The 16041-nt window shown below is 55.8% G+C and overlaps 1 protein-coding gene across 4 annotated transcripts in view; it reads right to left on the bottom strand.

Annotated features, from left to right (window-relative positions):
- CHD5 (chromodomain helicase DNA binding protein 5) overlaps positions 1–16041 on the bottom strand; it is a 79142-nt gene that overhangs the window by 37064 nt on the left and 26037 nt on the right. For all 4 annotated transcript variants that reach the window (XM_054441787.2, XM_054441808.2, XM_054441784.1 and 1 more), the window contains exons 6-15: positions 14357–14481; positions 12976–13099; positions 10829–10995; positions 10438–10659; positions 8265–8471; positions 7813–8024; positions 5622–5753; positions 5421–5529; positions 4001–4192; positions 3715–3915 (exon numbers count right to left, since the gene is read on the bottom strand). In XM_054441787.2, the coding sequence (XP_054297762.1) occupies positions 3715–3915; positions 4001–4192; positions 5421–5529; positions 5622–5753; positions 7813–8024; positions 8265–8471; positions 10438–10659; positions 10829–10995; positions 12976–13099; positions 14357–14481 (1691 nt within the window). The remainder of the gene's footprint in view (positions 1–3714; positions 3916–4000; positions 4193–5420; positions 5530–5621; positions 5754–7812; positions 8025–8264; positions 8472–10437; positions 10660–10828; positions 10996–12975; positions 13100–14356; positions 14482–16041) is intronic.

The following is a 16041-nucleotide window of genomic DNA, read 5'->3' as shown; positions in this document are numbered from 1 at the left end:
ATTTAAAACACCTTGGCATGCTGAGAGAGAGACCGCAAAAGAAAGGAAAAAGCTGTTTTCCTGCGAGCCCCACATTTTCATTTTGCACTGGGCCCCTCCAATGATGTAGGCCTGTCCTGTCCTGCCCCAAGCCTGCCTCTCCCAGCAGCCCACGTGCCCATTGACAGAGCAGAGAGGGCCAAGGATGCCGTACAGCACAGGCTTTGCCTGCACGTGGTACCTGGGTTTGCACACAATCTTTTAGCTGAGCATCGGTCTCCTCGCCTACCTAGGTGAAGAATGCTATGAGAACTCAAAGAGCTAAGTCTGTTTCTCAAAAAATCAGAAATAGAATTACCATATGATCCGGCAGTTCCACTTCTGGGTGTATACCCAAAAGACGTGAAAGCAGGGACACAAAGGGATATTTGCACACCCATACTCCTTCCCATCAGCGTTACTATCACTAAAAGCCAGAAGCGGCCCAAGTGCTTATCAACAGATGAACAGATATACAAAACGTGGTCTATCCCTGTGATGGGGGTTCTCCAGCCTTGGAAGGAAATTCTGCCCCGTGCCACACATGCATGAACCTCAAGGACATTCTGCTCAGGGAAATGAGCCAGTGACAAAAAGACAGATGTTTCCCAATTCTACTCATATGAAGTACCCAGAATAGTCAACCTCGTGGAGACAGACAGTAGACGGGTGGCTGCCAGGGGCTGGAGGTGGTGGGGATGTTCATGTTTAATGGGGACAGAGTTTCCATTTTGCAAGATGAAAAGAGTTCCGCAGATGGGTTGCATAACAATGTGAATGTATTTAACACTAATGAACTGGGTTTTTTGTTGTTGTTGTTTTGGGTTTTTTGAGACAGAGTTTAGCTCTTGTTGCCCAGGCTGGAGTGCAATGGTGCTCACTGCAGCCTCCGCCTCCCAGATTCAAGCGATTCTCCTGCCTCAGCCTCCTGAGTAGCTGGGATTACAGGTGCCCGCCACCACTGGCTATTTTTGTATTTTTAGTAGAGATGGGGTTTCACCGTGTTGGCCAGGCTGGTCTCAAACTCCTGACCTCAGGTGATCCACCCGCCTCAGCCTCCCAAAGTGCTGGGATCACAGGGGTGAGCCACCGCTCCCAGCTGTTTTTTTTGTTGTTGTTGTTTTTTTAAAGAGACAGAGTCTCACTATGTTGCCCAGGCAAGAGTGCAACAGCTGTTCACAGACACAATCATGGCGCACTACAGCCTTGAACTCCTGGGCTCAGGCAGTCCTCCTGCCTCAGCCTCCCAAGTAGCTAGGACTACAGGTACACACCACCATGCCCAGCTGAACTGTACTCTTAAAAATGGTTAAGATGGTAAGTTTTACATTATGTGTATTTTACCACAACTTTTAACAATAAAATAATTAAATAGTAAATATAGTAGAAGAGCCAAATCAGCGAAGCGCTTGGTACACGGCAGGGTCCCAGCGTGGCTCAGGGGAGGTTCTTTTGCATCTAATGATCCAGGGGCTCATCCATCTACAAAGTCACCTGTGGGATCATTGATTCATTCACTCATTCAGCAGTTTCCGAGCATCTCTAAGAGCCACAGCTGCTAGGAGGCAGTGGAGGAGGCCACCATGAGGGACTCGGAGGGCCTCTGGGAGGATCCACCAGCCCCCAAGGCTGTAGCACTGACATTTTCTAGGGGCCAATGGCTGCAAGTCCTCGTTCCTCAATGTGGAGAGTGTTTAGAAATGCAGAGGCTCAGGCCAGGCGCGGTGGCTCACACTTGTAATCCCAGCACTTTGAGAGGCCGAGGTGGGTGGATCATGAGGTCAAGAGATCGAGACCATCCTGGCCAACATGTGAAACCCAGTCTCTGCTAAACATACAAAAAGTGGCTGAGTGTGGTGGCACGGGCCTGTAGTCCCAGCTACTTGGGAGGCTGAGGCAGGAGAATCACCTGAACCTGGGAGGCAGAGGTTGCAGTGAGCCCAGATCGCACCACTGCACTCCAGCCTGGCGACAGAATGACACTCCATCTCAAAAAAAAAAAAAAAAGAAAAGAAAAAGAGATGCAGAGGCTCGGGCCCCACCCCAGCACTGCTGGGTCAGAGACTGCACTTTAACAAGACCTTGTAGGGTTCACAGCACCATGAGACCTCATGCTTATTAACTCACTTGACTCTGTGGGGTGTGTCTGTTAACTCCATTTTGCTGAGAAAACATTGAGACCCAGAGAGGCCACGTGACTTGCCAGAAGTCACACAGCTGGTACACTGCATTGAATAGTGTCCCCCCAACATTCACGTCCACCCAGAAGCTCTTTTGCAGATGTAATTAGTTGTCCGGGCACGGTGGCTCAATGCCTATACTCAGCATGCTTTGGGAGGCTGAGGCAGGAGGATCGCTTGAGCCCAGAAGTACAAGACCAGCCTGAGCAACATACGGAGACTCCATCTCTACAAAAAATTTAAAACTTAGCTGGGTGTGGTGGTGTGTACCTGTGGTCCCAACTCCCGGGAGGTCAAGGCTGCAGTGAGCTATGATCACATCACTGCACTCTAGCCTGGGTGACAGAGTGAGACCCTGTCTCAGAATAATAATAATAATAATAGGCTAAGCATGGTGGCTCACACCTGGAATCCTAACACTTTGGGAGGCCAAGGCAGGCAGATCGCCTGAACTTAGGAGTTTGAGACCAGCCTGGGCAACATGGTAAAACCCCGTCTCTACCAAAATACAAAAAATTCGCTGGGCATTGCAGCATGTGCCTGTAATCCCGGCGACTCTGGAGGCTGAGGCATGGGAATTGCTTGAACCAGGAGGCAGAGGTTGCAGTGAGCTGAGATCGTGCCATACTGCACTCCAGCCTGGGCGACAGAGTGAGACTCTGTCTCAGAAAAAGAATAATAACAATAATAACAATAATAATAATAATAATAATAATAATAATTAGTTGGGGCCAGGCACAGTGGCTCACTCCTGTAATCCCAGCACTTTGGGAGGCTGAGAAGGGTAGATCACTTGAGGTCAGGAACTCAAGACCAGCCTGGCCAACATGGTGAAACCCGTCTCTACCAAAAAATACAAAATTAGCCGGCCATGATGGCGCACTCCTGGAGTCCCAGCTACTCACGAGGCTGAGGTGGGAGAACCACTTCAACCCAGGAGGGGGAGGTTGCAGTGAGTCGAGATCACCCCACTGCACTCCAGCCTGGGCGATATAGTGTCTCAAAAAAATAAATAAATAAAATAAGTAGCTAAGATGAGATCATACTGGATTAGGGTGGGCCCTGCATCCAGTATGAATGATGTCTTTATAGGATGAGAAACAGACACAAAGGGGAAAACCCCATGTGCTAACAGAGGCAGAAACTAACGCAACAGCTGTAGGCCAGTGAACCCCTGCCGCCACCAGGAGGCTGGAAGGAGGAAGGAAGGGTTCTCCCCTAGGACTTTCAGAGGCACATGGCCCTGCCCTCACCTTGATTTCCAAGCTCCAGCCTCCAGAACTGTGACCGAATACATTTCTGCTGTTTGAAGCCACCCCATTTGTGACACCTTGTTACAGGAGCCCCAGAAAACTGACATGGCTGTAACTCAGCCTCTAGGACAAGGCTTTCAGAGCCTGCCGGCCTCGGTAGCCCTCCCAGGCTGAGGGACCCCAAAGGAGTACAGGGCACCCGTGGTCCCTGAACTAGGCCGGGGGGCCTTCCTACCGTCCTTCCAAGGATAGTGAGCCCTCACCTTCATACGGAACACCTTCTTCCCACTCCGAATGGCATTGTCCTCAAAGGAAAACTCGTTCTCCCGAATCACCGAGCGGCTCTCCTTGTCCCCCGTGTAGGTGACCACATAGAAGTCAGGCGCCCACATCTCAAACTCGCGTTCCCAGTTGATGATGGTGGAGAGGGGTGCGCTAACCAGGTAGGGCCCTTTGGAGTGGCCCTGGAGAGAGAGACCAATGCCATGAGACCACCTGCCCTTGGCCAGGACCAGCCACCCCTCCTGGCCGCCTGCCCCGCCTGCCCACCTCCTTGTAGAGGGAGTAAAGGAACACGATGGTCTGCACCGTCTTGCCCAGACCCATCTCATCGGCCAGGATGGTGTCAGTGCCCTGGGCCCAAGAGAAGCGCAGCCAGTTGAGGCCCTCCAGCTGGTACGGGTGCAGTGTGCCGCCTGTGGAGTCGATGTACCACGGCTGCTTGTCGAACTTGACCGTCGGCTGCAGGGGAGGCAGCGGTTCAGACACGCCCCAGATCCTGGGCCACCAGAGTCCACACTACAGGCCTTTGCACATGCAATTCCTTCTGCCTGGAACACTCTTCCCACTCCTGTCTGTCTTCCTAACTCTTCTCCAGTTCTTGGATGGAACACCTCTTCCTCTAGGAAGCCCTCCCTGACTCCCAGCCTGGCTGAAGTACTCCCACAGTGTCCTCCCATGGTGGCCCTGTACTTCTCCCATCAGGGAAATTTCCCGACTGTTGAATTCTCTGACTTTGAGCCCAGGTTGTCATCACCACCTTGGTCCTGTTCACTGCCTCCTCTTGAGCACCATACAGTGCCTGGGACATGTGGTCACTTATTCACCATTTTTTGGATGAACAACAAAACGAACATCTATCTGGGGCATTCGCAATGCGCCCAATAACTGGCTCCTCCACTTGATCCACACATTTACCTTTTTTTTTTTTTTTTTGACAGAGTCTCTGTTGCCCAGGCTGGAGTGCAGTGGCACGATCATGGCTCACTGCAGCCTCAATTTCCTGGGCTCAAGGGATTCTCCCACCTCAGCCTCCCTAGTAGCTGGGACCACAGGCACACCACCATGCCTGGCTAATTTTTTAATTTTTTGTAGAGGTGGGATCTCACTATGTTGCCTCAAACTTCTGGGTTCAAGCAGTCCTCCCACACCGGCCTCCCACAGTGCTGGGATTACAGGCATGAGCCACCACGCCCGGCCCATTTGCCTCTTGATCCTGCTCAAGGTCACTGGCCCCATGCAGTCCTCCCAATGGACCAGGCCCATCCGCCTTTCCCCAGCATCTGACAGGCTCCTGATAGTCCCAGGCCAGGCCCTCCGTGTTCTGTGGATACCCACCAAGGGCCTCTAGAAGACAGTGTGTCTTCTGAAACAGCTACCCAGGGCTCACTGGCCCTCATCTCCTCAGGGCCAACTCAGGGCCAGGCGCTAGTGGACACCCAGAGAGCTCTGCTGAGTGAGTCGTCCTGGGTCTCCTCCCAGGTGAGAGTGGTGTGTAAGTAGCATGTCAGCTGCGGTGCTATGAGGGGCCTTCCAGCTGTCCTAGCCTACGTGGGCATGACACTGTCTGCATATGCCATGAGGGCCCAAGGAAACGTCCTTTTGAGAACACGCACCCCCTGCACATTCAAGTCTGGGGTGGGCAGGCCCTGGCAACCCCGCCCACCGCTGCCCCACCCTCCCCACTCACGTCCACAATGGGCGTGTCCGGCGGCTTCTCCTGCTTGTCGTCCCTCAGCTTCTTGCCCTTCTTGAGCAGCCTCTTGGGCAGCCTGGTGTCTTCTCCCAGCATCAGCTCCCTGGGAAACGGCATTGGAGGCAGGTGAGCAAGGCTCAGACCAGAAGCAGGTCCCGGCAGCCTGTGCCTAGCAGCTGGACCCCTGCGACCCACCTGTGGCCCCAGTAGGCCTGCTTGAGGTTGTCGTAGTAGGGGATGTCAATGTCATCGATTTCCCAGGTGCACTGGTCGTAGGGCAGGTCTTTCCACTTGATCAGGTAGTGCACATCCCCCTTTTTGTCAAAGCTGCAACAAAGTGAACAGATGTGGGTCGCTCAGAGCAGTGGCCACAGCACGGGTGTGATGAAGGGCACCTCCCAGGATGCAGAGCCACTCATACCCAGGGTCCCCTCAGATGCTGGGCCCAGCCAGGAGGAGGAGACGAGGGCAGAAGCTCCAGGGAGGTGCAGCGGCTTGCCTGGGGCCACACAGGGAATGAGAGGGGGATGTGGCAGAGCTGGAGAGGGACACAGAGGCCAGCTAACAGAGGAGCAATGAGCCAGCCTCCCGCATCCTTTGCAGCCTCTGTGGCAGGGATGAATCCCATTTGTCACGGGGTCTGGATTTTCACAGGAGTTCTGGATTTCTAAGTTGGAAAGTTCTCTTTCCTGCCAATGAACTCAGTTTTCTAACTTAAAATACGTGAAGCACTCGTGCAGTGCCCATGTAGGGTGAGGAGTCATCTCTGCAAAGTAGATAAGGACGCAATTCCTGCGTGTGAGGTGGTCTCTTCTGGGGACACAAGGACCCAGTGACCAAGCCCAGCAGCACACAGCTTGATTCTGGCCACTGGGAGGGTCCTCAGGGCCTCCCACCCACCCAGGCTAAGGCAACGAGGCCAGAGGAGTGCTGGAGGGCCGGGCCGGGGCATGGCTACCCCACACAGCAGTGCCGAGGAGGCATACAGACCCGGTGAGCAGCGGCTGCTGTGGGCCTGGGAGCCATTAAGAGAAAGACCGATCCCCAGTTACCACGGAAACCAGATGTTTGTTTGTTTTCCAACACATAATTAATTGTTTTGCAGATTGGGGGAACAAATCTGGGGGAGATTCACCTGTCCCACTTTGGGGCAGAGAGAAAAACTACCATGTACATTTTTAGCATGCAATTTAGCAAAGGTAGAAAACCATGGGCCAATTCATTGCCGGGCTCAGGTTCCCACAGGAACTGACCCTTGAAGGTCATTCTCAGGGAGGCCTGGGGAGGAAAAGGGGGGTGGTCCCATAGTTGAAGGGGACAGCTTTTTCAAATTCCACGCCCTCCTACTGAAGACCACCCACAGCCAGCCTCTGGCAAGCTCCTGTCACCCGTGCAGCAGCCTGTTCCCTAAAAGGGCCTCAAAGCTCAGCAGTTGGGAACCGGGATTGAAATCTGAACATCTGGCTCAGGCTCTTCACCTCTGCTCTACCCAACAGCTGCCTGAAGCCAGAAGCACTGGGTGTCAGAGGCCACCGATCCTAAGCCCCTCAAAAACAGAGGCCACGGCGTAGCTGGGATGGGGAGCACAAGCTCCAAGCGCCACCAGGCAGCGGGTACTCTGGGCCCCACCCCAAGGCCCATCTGTCAGCCACCACCAGTTCTCAAGCACCTCAACTCAAGAATCAGCAGGCATTCCCACCACCCACCAAATCAAAACCAAAGCCCACGGGCCTCCTGCCTTCGGCTCTTTGTCCCAGCCTCCTGCAGCCTCTGATTGCTAAGGCATCCCAGAGAACTGCCAGACTGCTCCAGGAAGAGCTGCTGCTGGGGCACTGGGGGGTGCAACAATAGCTAAGAAAGTAGGTCCTGCAGTCAGAAAGCATGGGGTTCAAATCCCAGCTCCACCCTGTGGCTGTGTGATTCTGGCGACTTAACCTTGCTGTGCCTCTTCTCACATCAGTAAAACAGAGGTGAAAGTAAGACGCCTCCCTCCCTGGGTAGGCAGCGCTCAGTACAGCCAGCTGCTGATACAAACACGGGACAAATGTGGACATACTCCAACATCTCGGGCCTCCCGCGTCCTCAGAACCCTCCTGCTGGTATCAAGCACTAACCCAGCACGAGGGTCCCAACGCCCCAGGGGTGTGAACACGTGTGCATGAGTGTGCCAGCATGCATGGGACAGCCCCTCTAGCAGGTCAGGCAGATCTCCAGCACTGGGAGCCCTGGGCCCTTCCTTGTGCCCCTGCTGTGCCCACATGTGGTTCTGCACAGCAGCCCCAAAGCAAGGGCCCTGGCGCCCTGCGCTGCACCCATTTTACAGGGCAAAGAAGCTGACGCAGCCCGGCCCCAGCGATGGGCAGGATGGCTGCCTGCAGGCACACACCTGTGGTTCAGGATTCGGTGAATCATCATCCACTCTGGCTTGATGCCATAGCGATAGAAGCGCTCCTCCATCTTGGCATAGAGGGGGTCCTTGTTCTTCCTCTTCTCGCTCTTGCCGTCTTCATCCCCAGAGCCGTAGTCAAAGGGGGGCGGCTCGTCCATGTCGTTCTTTCTTTGGTAGTTGCGATACATCACCGTGTGGTACAGCTCCAGCTGCTCACGGAGGGGCACGAGTCACAGAAGGGAGATGGACCATGGCCCCCTGCGTCTCCCTACCCAGCTCCTCTAGCCCCAGCCCAGGTCCCAGGCAGGACAATCCTCCCGCCCAGCACCACCCCAACTCCCAACAGCACCCCTCAGTCGAAGGCGCTTCAGCCCCTTCCCGCCAGCCCGAGAGGGTCCAGGGCTCACCAGGTCCCGGGCCTTAGCACAGCCACCCTGCCGGGCACTCACCTGTAGCTCCTTCACCCAGGAGCAGTGCCAGTAGGACAGCCCTGCCCACTTGACAAAGAACTCTCTCTCAGGGATGCCCTCCAGGGGCTTGGGTGGAGGGAGGCTGGGCTCCACGTCAGGCCCCGGCAGCCCCACCATGAAGGGGGCAGGGGGCTCCGTCCACCTCCAGTGTAGAATCCGCTGGACTTTGCCCTTCAGTGGGGGGCACTGTGGACAGAGAAGGGTCCCCAAGGTGGGGCTCAGCTGCAGGGCCCCACCCTGAGGCTCCCGTGACAGTAGGTTGCCATGCAGGCTCCCTCCCATCAGTGCCACTGTCCCCAAGTCAGAACAGTACCACAGTGACGCCATGACATCCACCCCGTCCCCAGGAGCCACATGGGTCATGCACACAGATGGGCAGTGGGGGTCTGTGAGACCATGTGGCCCTTTCACTCAATGGTGAACTTATCGGCACCCAGAATATCTGAGCCAGCATAGGTGAGACTGCCACGTGCATAGGACAGAGGGGGAAACTGAGGCCCACTCGGCAAGGAACAGCAGAGCAGGGAGCAGAACATGAGATTCTGGACTTCCCCTACCTTAGGGCTTCCCATTGCCCCCTGAAAAGAGGTCACATCATTGTGTGGCCCCCAAGCACTCAGGGAGCATGAGCCCCGTGCTGGAGCCCAGGGACACAGCAGCCCCATCCACCATCCCTCACCCGGGGCGGGGCTGCACCCAGGCACCATGCGTCTGGGCTGGGACAATGAGGCCCCATCTCTGGCAGCCCACAGACACATTGCAGGGGCCCTGACAGATGCTAGGGTGACAGTGAGCTGCTGGCTGGCAAAGGCGAGAAATGCAACAGCCACAAACCACACCACCTGGACCCTGAGATGGGTGGGAGCAGCCTTGGCCCTCCAAGGAGGCAGTGCTGAGTCTGACTGGACAGGGTCGCGGGTGACTGATTCAGGGAAACAGCTCTGGTGGGGATAGCAGGTCCCAGCTCTGCTACTACCTGTCCTCGGAAACTCGTCCAAGCCTCCAGAGCCTGCTTTCCCATCTGTAAAATGGCCCACCCCTTCCTCCACCTACCAGATTTGTGGTGCCACATCACACCTGAAGGCATTCTGGAGGTGCAAGGTACACCACACAGCCAGCCTTCCTTTGGCCTTGGTGACAGCAAAGGCTGAGAGGCAGAGGAGGAGGAGGAGGACATGGGAGGCAGGAAAGGCTCCTCCACTGGCTCCTGGGGGAGTGGAAGGGGGGACCCTTCCTACCCAGGCCATGGACCCTCCTACCCCCATCCCAACCCCTCAGGCAAGAAGCTGAGAGGAACGCCACTCCTGCCCCCCTCCCATCCCCAGGGCCTTCCGTCAATCCTAGGAAAGCACAGAAGGCTGCACCCCTCAAAAGGGTCCTCCCCTGGCCCCTACACAGACACAGACAAGTATGCACATGGATGCACGCGCACACACACACACACACAATGCACACAGGATGGCCCAGGGCTAAAGGCGGCACAGCCCAGGACCTGAGGGGTGGGGGATCTGGCTCCACAGGGGGCAGGGCAGACAGCTCAGAGCAAGGGGCATTCCGATGTCTACTGTGATTGGGGGGCGACGGATGGGGGGGTGCCCCTCTTCCTGTAGAAACTGAGGCTCTGGCCCTAGGAGCCTCCTGCCCTCTCCTTATCCCCAGCCTTGGAACAGGAGCCAGGTCTGGGGTGGCTCCAGGAACCTGAATCTGAGTGGACAGTTCTGCCCTTGTGTGGCCTCAGGCAGGTCACTCTGCTTCCCTGAGCCTCAGTTTTCTCATCTAAAAAGGGAGTAACATGCCTCGTGCCAGAATACTCAGTAATGTTAAAGGACACTGTAACGGATGTGGAGCCCTTGCAGAGCACGTGGTCACTGAACAGTGGTCGCGGTGTTGGCATGATCACCACACCTGTCTGCCTTTCCCTAACACTCATGTCTCCCGTCTCTAGGGGAGTCAGACGCGGAGAAGGGCGCGGGGAAGCTAGAGTGGGCGGGGCCTCGAGCGGCGCGGTCGAAGCTTTGCGGGATCGGCTACCGAGGCGGGGCCGGAGCCGGCAGGGGCGGGGCCTTGTGAGGAGGGCAGGCCTTCCCCTGGGGGCGGGGCCTGTTCCTGGGGTGGGGCGGGGCGTCCGGCGCGGGGCGGGCGGAACACTCACAGTACAGCGCGGGCAGAGCCATTCACCGTTTGGGATCTCGGGCAGCGGCGGGTTGAGGCAATGCAGGTGGTAGGAGGAAGGGCAGGCGTCGCAGCAGAGCAGCTCGCCCCCGTCCTTGCACACGCGGCAGAACTCCATGTGGTCGTCCTCCTCCTCCTCGCAGCCGCCCTCCTCCTCTTCGTCGTCGTCGTCCTTCGGCTCCCACTGGATCCCCTCCTTCTCCTGGGGGAGGAGGCCAGGTGGAGGCACCCTGGGCGGGGTCCCCGCTCCACCAGGCCCGACTCCCTCCCTCCCCCACAGCATCTCCCCGCATTCTGCCCCCAGATGAGGGCACAGGGGTGGGGAGCCAGGCGAGGCCCCGCCCCCAGCCCGGGGCTCTGCCAAGGCTTACACAGTGGGGGCAGCTCCACTTGCCCTCGGGAGCCTTCTCCAGCTCTGGGTCCAGGCACACGAGATGGTAGGCCCTCGGGCAGGTGTCGCACAGGATGATCTCCCCACCCTGCTGGCACACCTCACAGTAATCCTGGTGGTCTGTCTCATAGCCGTCACCATCATCAACTAGGGTAGGGGAGAGGCAGTCATGGAAGGCCTCATCCACACTCCCAGCACACAACCAACTGCATCGCCCCAGGCCAGACAGGCACAGAGTAGATGCCTAATAGAGGGTGGATGGAAAGGTGGGTGGGTGAATAGACTGATGGTTGAGGTGGTAAAAGGGTGAGGAGATAGAAGATGGATAAAAGAAGGAAAGAAGGAAGGAAGGAAGGGTAGGAGAGTGGGTGAATGGGTAGAAAGATGAATGGATAAATGGATGATGGATGGATAGACAAATGGATGGATGGATGGATGATGAATGGACAAATGGATGGACAAATGGAAATGGATGGGTGGACTGATGGATGAACAAATGGATGGATGCATGGACAAATGGATGGATGGATAGGTGGATGGAAGGATGGATGGATGGATGGATGATGAATGGACAAATGGATGGGTGGATGATGAAGGCAAAAATGGAGGGATGGATGGATGGATGAACAAATGGATGGATGGATGGATGGAAAAATGGATGGATGGATGACGAATGGACAAATGGATGGATGGGTGATTAATGGACAAATGGATGGATGGATGAACAAATGGATGGATAATGGATGGACAAGTGGATAGATGATGGATGGATGGACAAATGGATAGGTGGATGGATGATGGATGGACGGATGGATGGATGGGCAAATAGATGGATGATGGATGGACAAATGCATGGATGATGGATGGATGGATGGACAAACGGATGGAGGGACAAATGGATGGACAGATGGATGGATGGATGGGCAAATGAGTGGATGGATGGGCAAATGGATGAATGATGGATGGACAAATGGATGGATGATGGATGGATGGATGGATGGATGGACAAGTGGATGGATAGATGGATGTACAGATGGATGAATGGACAAAAGGATGGATGGATATATGGATAAACCAAATGGATGGATGAATGGATGGACAAATAAATGGACGATGGATGGACAAATGGATGGGTGATGGATGGATGGACAAATGGATGGATGGATGGATGGATGGATGGGCAAATGGATGGGTAATGGATGGACAAATGGAAGGATGGATGCATGGATGGATGCATAGATGGACAAACGGATGGACGGATGGACAAAAGGATGGATAGATGAATGAACAAATGGATGGATGGGTGGACAAATGGATGATGGATGGATAGATTGGTAGATGGATGGATGGATGGATGGATGGATGGATGAACAAATGAATGGATACTGGATGGACAATGGATGGATGGATGATGGATGGATAGACAAATGGATGGATGATGGATGGATGGACAAGTGGATGGATGGATGGGATGGATGGATAGATGAATGGATGGAAAGATGGATGGATGGGTGGATGGATGGACAAAAGGATGGATGGATGGATGGATGGATAAGACGGACGGATGGATGGGTGGATGGATGAACAAAAGGACGGATGAATGGATGGATGGATGAACGGTGGATGGATAGCTGACAGATGGATGGACAAATGGATGGATGATGGATGATGAATGAAGGACTAGATGGATGAAGGATGGATGGATAAAAAGAAGGGACTGAGGGAAGGAGGGAGAAGGAGGGATGGGAAGGAAGGTGAGGGGACAGATTGGCGTTAAGTGGCTGGGGGGTGACTGAATGGAGGATGGCGATGAGACGAAGCATTTCCCTCTCCAGTCACCACACTGCTAATGCAAATGCCCTGGGGTAGCTCCCACCATAGGTTCCTTGTTCTTTCCTCACTGGGACAGGATGCCTCTCCCCAGACAGTAGAGACCAGGGCCGTGTGGGAAACACAGGGGCCCCACCTGGCTAAGACATGAGGGTGCCCTCCCCCTGCTTCCCATGGGGAGGTTCCATGCCCCGCACATCCACCTAGCAGGCTGAGAACCCTCCAGATGGGGAGTCCTACTCGTGCCCTGCTACATCCACCCAGCAGGCCAAGAACCCTCTGGAAGGCGAGTCATACTCCTCTTCTTCTTGCGCCTCCTCTTGCTCTTCTTGCCCAGGGCTGCAGAGCACTCGGAGCGCACGGAGGCGCTGTGGATGCTGGCGCTGTCGAAGTCCGACTCCTCCCTCTCATCTTCTTCACTCTGCAGGGGAAGACAGGGTCCTGTGATCCCAGGGCCTCACCCAGAAGGCTTCGCTGGCCCGGGCAGTGTGGGGTGGGACAAAGCACAGAAGAGGCTCTGGAGACACAGTGCTCCCTGTGATTCACCTCAGCCCCCCACACAGCTGAAAACCTCACATTACAGCCTACCTGTCCAGCCTGATGTCCCACCACCCACCCAGAGCCCTGCTCTCCAGCCTCAGACACTTCCCACAATTTCCACCTCTGAACAGCTCCCCAGGCCCTGCCCTCCATCCTGCCAAACTCCTAAACATCCTTCAAGGGGCAGCCCTAGGGACACCTCCTCCAAGGAGTCTTCCCAGATCTCTCCTTTACTGGACCTATTGTGGCTGCCTGTGTGCCAGGTCTGGCCTGTCCTGTCTGACAGGTACATCACGGGCTCTCCACCAGCGAACATGCCTGCCAGGTGACGAGTGCTACAGGACCACGGCCCACTATGGTTGAGCAGAGGGCCTGGTACACAGTAGGTGCTCAACAAATATCTGCTAAGCTGAACTGGACCGTCAGCTCCAGGGTGGGCCACACCTTCTCTCCATGCTCCCCTCCAGACCTAACACTGGCTCCTGCCATGGTGCAGGGAAAGAGCTTCCAACTCCACCCCACTGCAGGGCTGCGGTGAGGTGAGGGAGGCAGCTACCTATGGGGGTGAGGAGGGCGAATGCCCCTCACACTCACAGAGAAAAGGGGGCCCCAAGGCTGAGTAAGACCTGGGCTTAGCGTCTGAGCCTGGGCCCAGAGCTGGCCCTGAGGACAGGAGGAGGTAACTGGGGCTCCAGCCAGCCTGATCCTGCCCACATACCACTTCTCTAGGGTCCAGCCCCCACCCAACTACTCCCCTCAAGAGCAGACCTGGGTGCTGGGCGGCCAGGCCCCACCAGAACAGATTCCTCCACCTCCTGCCCAAATGGAGTTGCAGCTGTGGACAGCAGGAGCCAGGACTGAGCTCCCATTCAGGAGGGTGAGCCAGGGGAGCACTCCCTGCCCAGAGTCCAAGCTAGAAGGGCCCTTGGAAGGATTCAATCTAAACTCCTCATCACACAAATGGAGAAACTGAGGCCCAGCACACCTGCATGTAGGATGGAAGGAGAATAGGGGAGGGGTGTGACCTGCCCCAGCTAGTTTGTAATGAACTGAAGGCCCTCGCCTGGCCCCTGCATGCTCATGTGCAGACACACGTGCACGCAAACGCACACACACGTGCACACACGCACACACTCACCGAGGAGCCTTTCTTCCTCTTGCTGCTGATCCCTCCGAAGCGGAACTTGAGCCCGGCCATCTTTTTCCCTTTGCCCTTTTTCTTCCCATCTTTGGAGGCTTTGATCTTCTTCCTTACTCCAGGCCCTGAAAAACAGCAGTGATGATAGCCAACCACTGCCACCACCGGTGGCCTGCTTCCTGCCATCACCTCACCGAGCTCTCGGTTACCCAATAAGGAAAGGGTCATTTCTACCATCACCCCTTTTCAGATGAGATGCCTGAGGCTTGGAGAGGTAAACCCCTTGCTTAAAATCACACAGCAAGTGAGGCAAAAACCAGACGACGGCTCTGACCAGAGGCTGCCCTGACCGCCTTGCTGCCCCTTGTCCACCACCCACAGAAATGTTGGCCCTTTTGGGAGGAGCCCCTATACTGTCTCCAACCACTGAAAGGAGGCACTAGCCATCTCCCACAGCCAGCAGAGCCACTGAAGGCACAGCCGCCCACCTGTGGTCCATGCCTGAGCCCCCAAAGGATGTCCTGGGGCCAAAAGGCCTTTTCCCACCTGCCAGCCAGGCAATGCTGGTCCCACCCAAGACTGCCCCACCTCTGCCAGTCAACCCCAGCAAGGGCCAGCAGGGTTGAGGCTGTTTTTATGGAGCTGGCCACAGGGCAATTAGCTACCTGGGGAGTAATGACCCAGGAAGGAAGGGGGGCCTGGAGGCAGGGATGCACACCCCACAGAGGCAGCCTCTCCCCAGGCCCTCCTCTGACCACACCACACACACGGACATGGAGCTAGGAGCCCAGCTGCACCCTCCATGGCGCCGCGGAAAATCTATTTCAATTTTCCAAGCTCTGAATAAGCAGCTCATGGAATCGATAGCTCAGCAGCTGGAGCCCGAGAAGAAACGAGAAAACAAGGCAGGCTGGGCAGACAGGGGCGGGCCAGGAGCCCCTCCCAAGATCCTGATGGCCCAGACAGATGGAGCAGGACAGGGAACAGACTCTGACTCTTGTCACTTCACCCACCAGGCTCCCTTCAGAGACTTGGCATGGTGATGCCAGACACAGAACCCCAGAAACTAAAGCTCCTTGGGGCTGAAAGAAGGGATCCCCGGAGCTCCCTCAGCCCCTTCCATCAAAACCCAAATCAGCCGGACGCGGTGGCTCACACCTGCAATCCCAGCACTTTGGAAGGCCGAGATGGGCAGATCACCTGAGGTCAGGAGTTCTGAGACAAGCCTGGCCAACACGGCGAAACCCCATCTCTACTGAAAATACAAAAAATTAGCCAGGTGTGGTGGTGCACTCCTGTAATCCCAGCTACTCAGGAGGCTGAGGCAGGAGAATTGCTTGAACCCAGGAGGCGGAGGTTGCAGTGTGCAGAGATCGTGCCACTGTACTCCAGCCTGGGCGACAGAGTGAGAGTCTGTCAAAACAAAACAAAACAAAACAAAAAACAAATCAGGGCACCCAGGAAAGCTGAGCTGCAGGTGACTGACAGCCCTGGGGAGATCAATGTCCCCAACCTCCAAAAGGCCAGAAACCTGCACCCAGAAAGCTCCCTCCCCAGGGCCTTCAAGTCACAGGGGGCCTCTGCTGCCCGCATCCTCCCCACCCAGACGCCCTGCCACTGAGGCAGAATTTGGATCTCGATCTCCTTCCAGACCTGTCCCAGAACAGCCTCCCTGGGAAGCGAGA

The sequence above is a fragment of the Pongo pygmaeus genome, chromosome 1 (assembly GCF_028885625.2).
Source record: "Pongo pygmaeus isolate AG05252 chromosome 1, NHGRI_mPonPyg2-v2.0_pri, whole genome shotgun sequence".
Lineage (NCBI taxonomy): Eukaryota > Metazoa > Chordata > Mammalia > Primates > Hominidae > Pongo > Pongo pygmaeus.
Note: the sequence above shows the minus strand (reverse complement) of the source record. Positions and strands in the feature narration are given on the sequence as shown.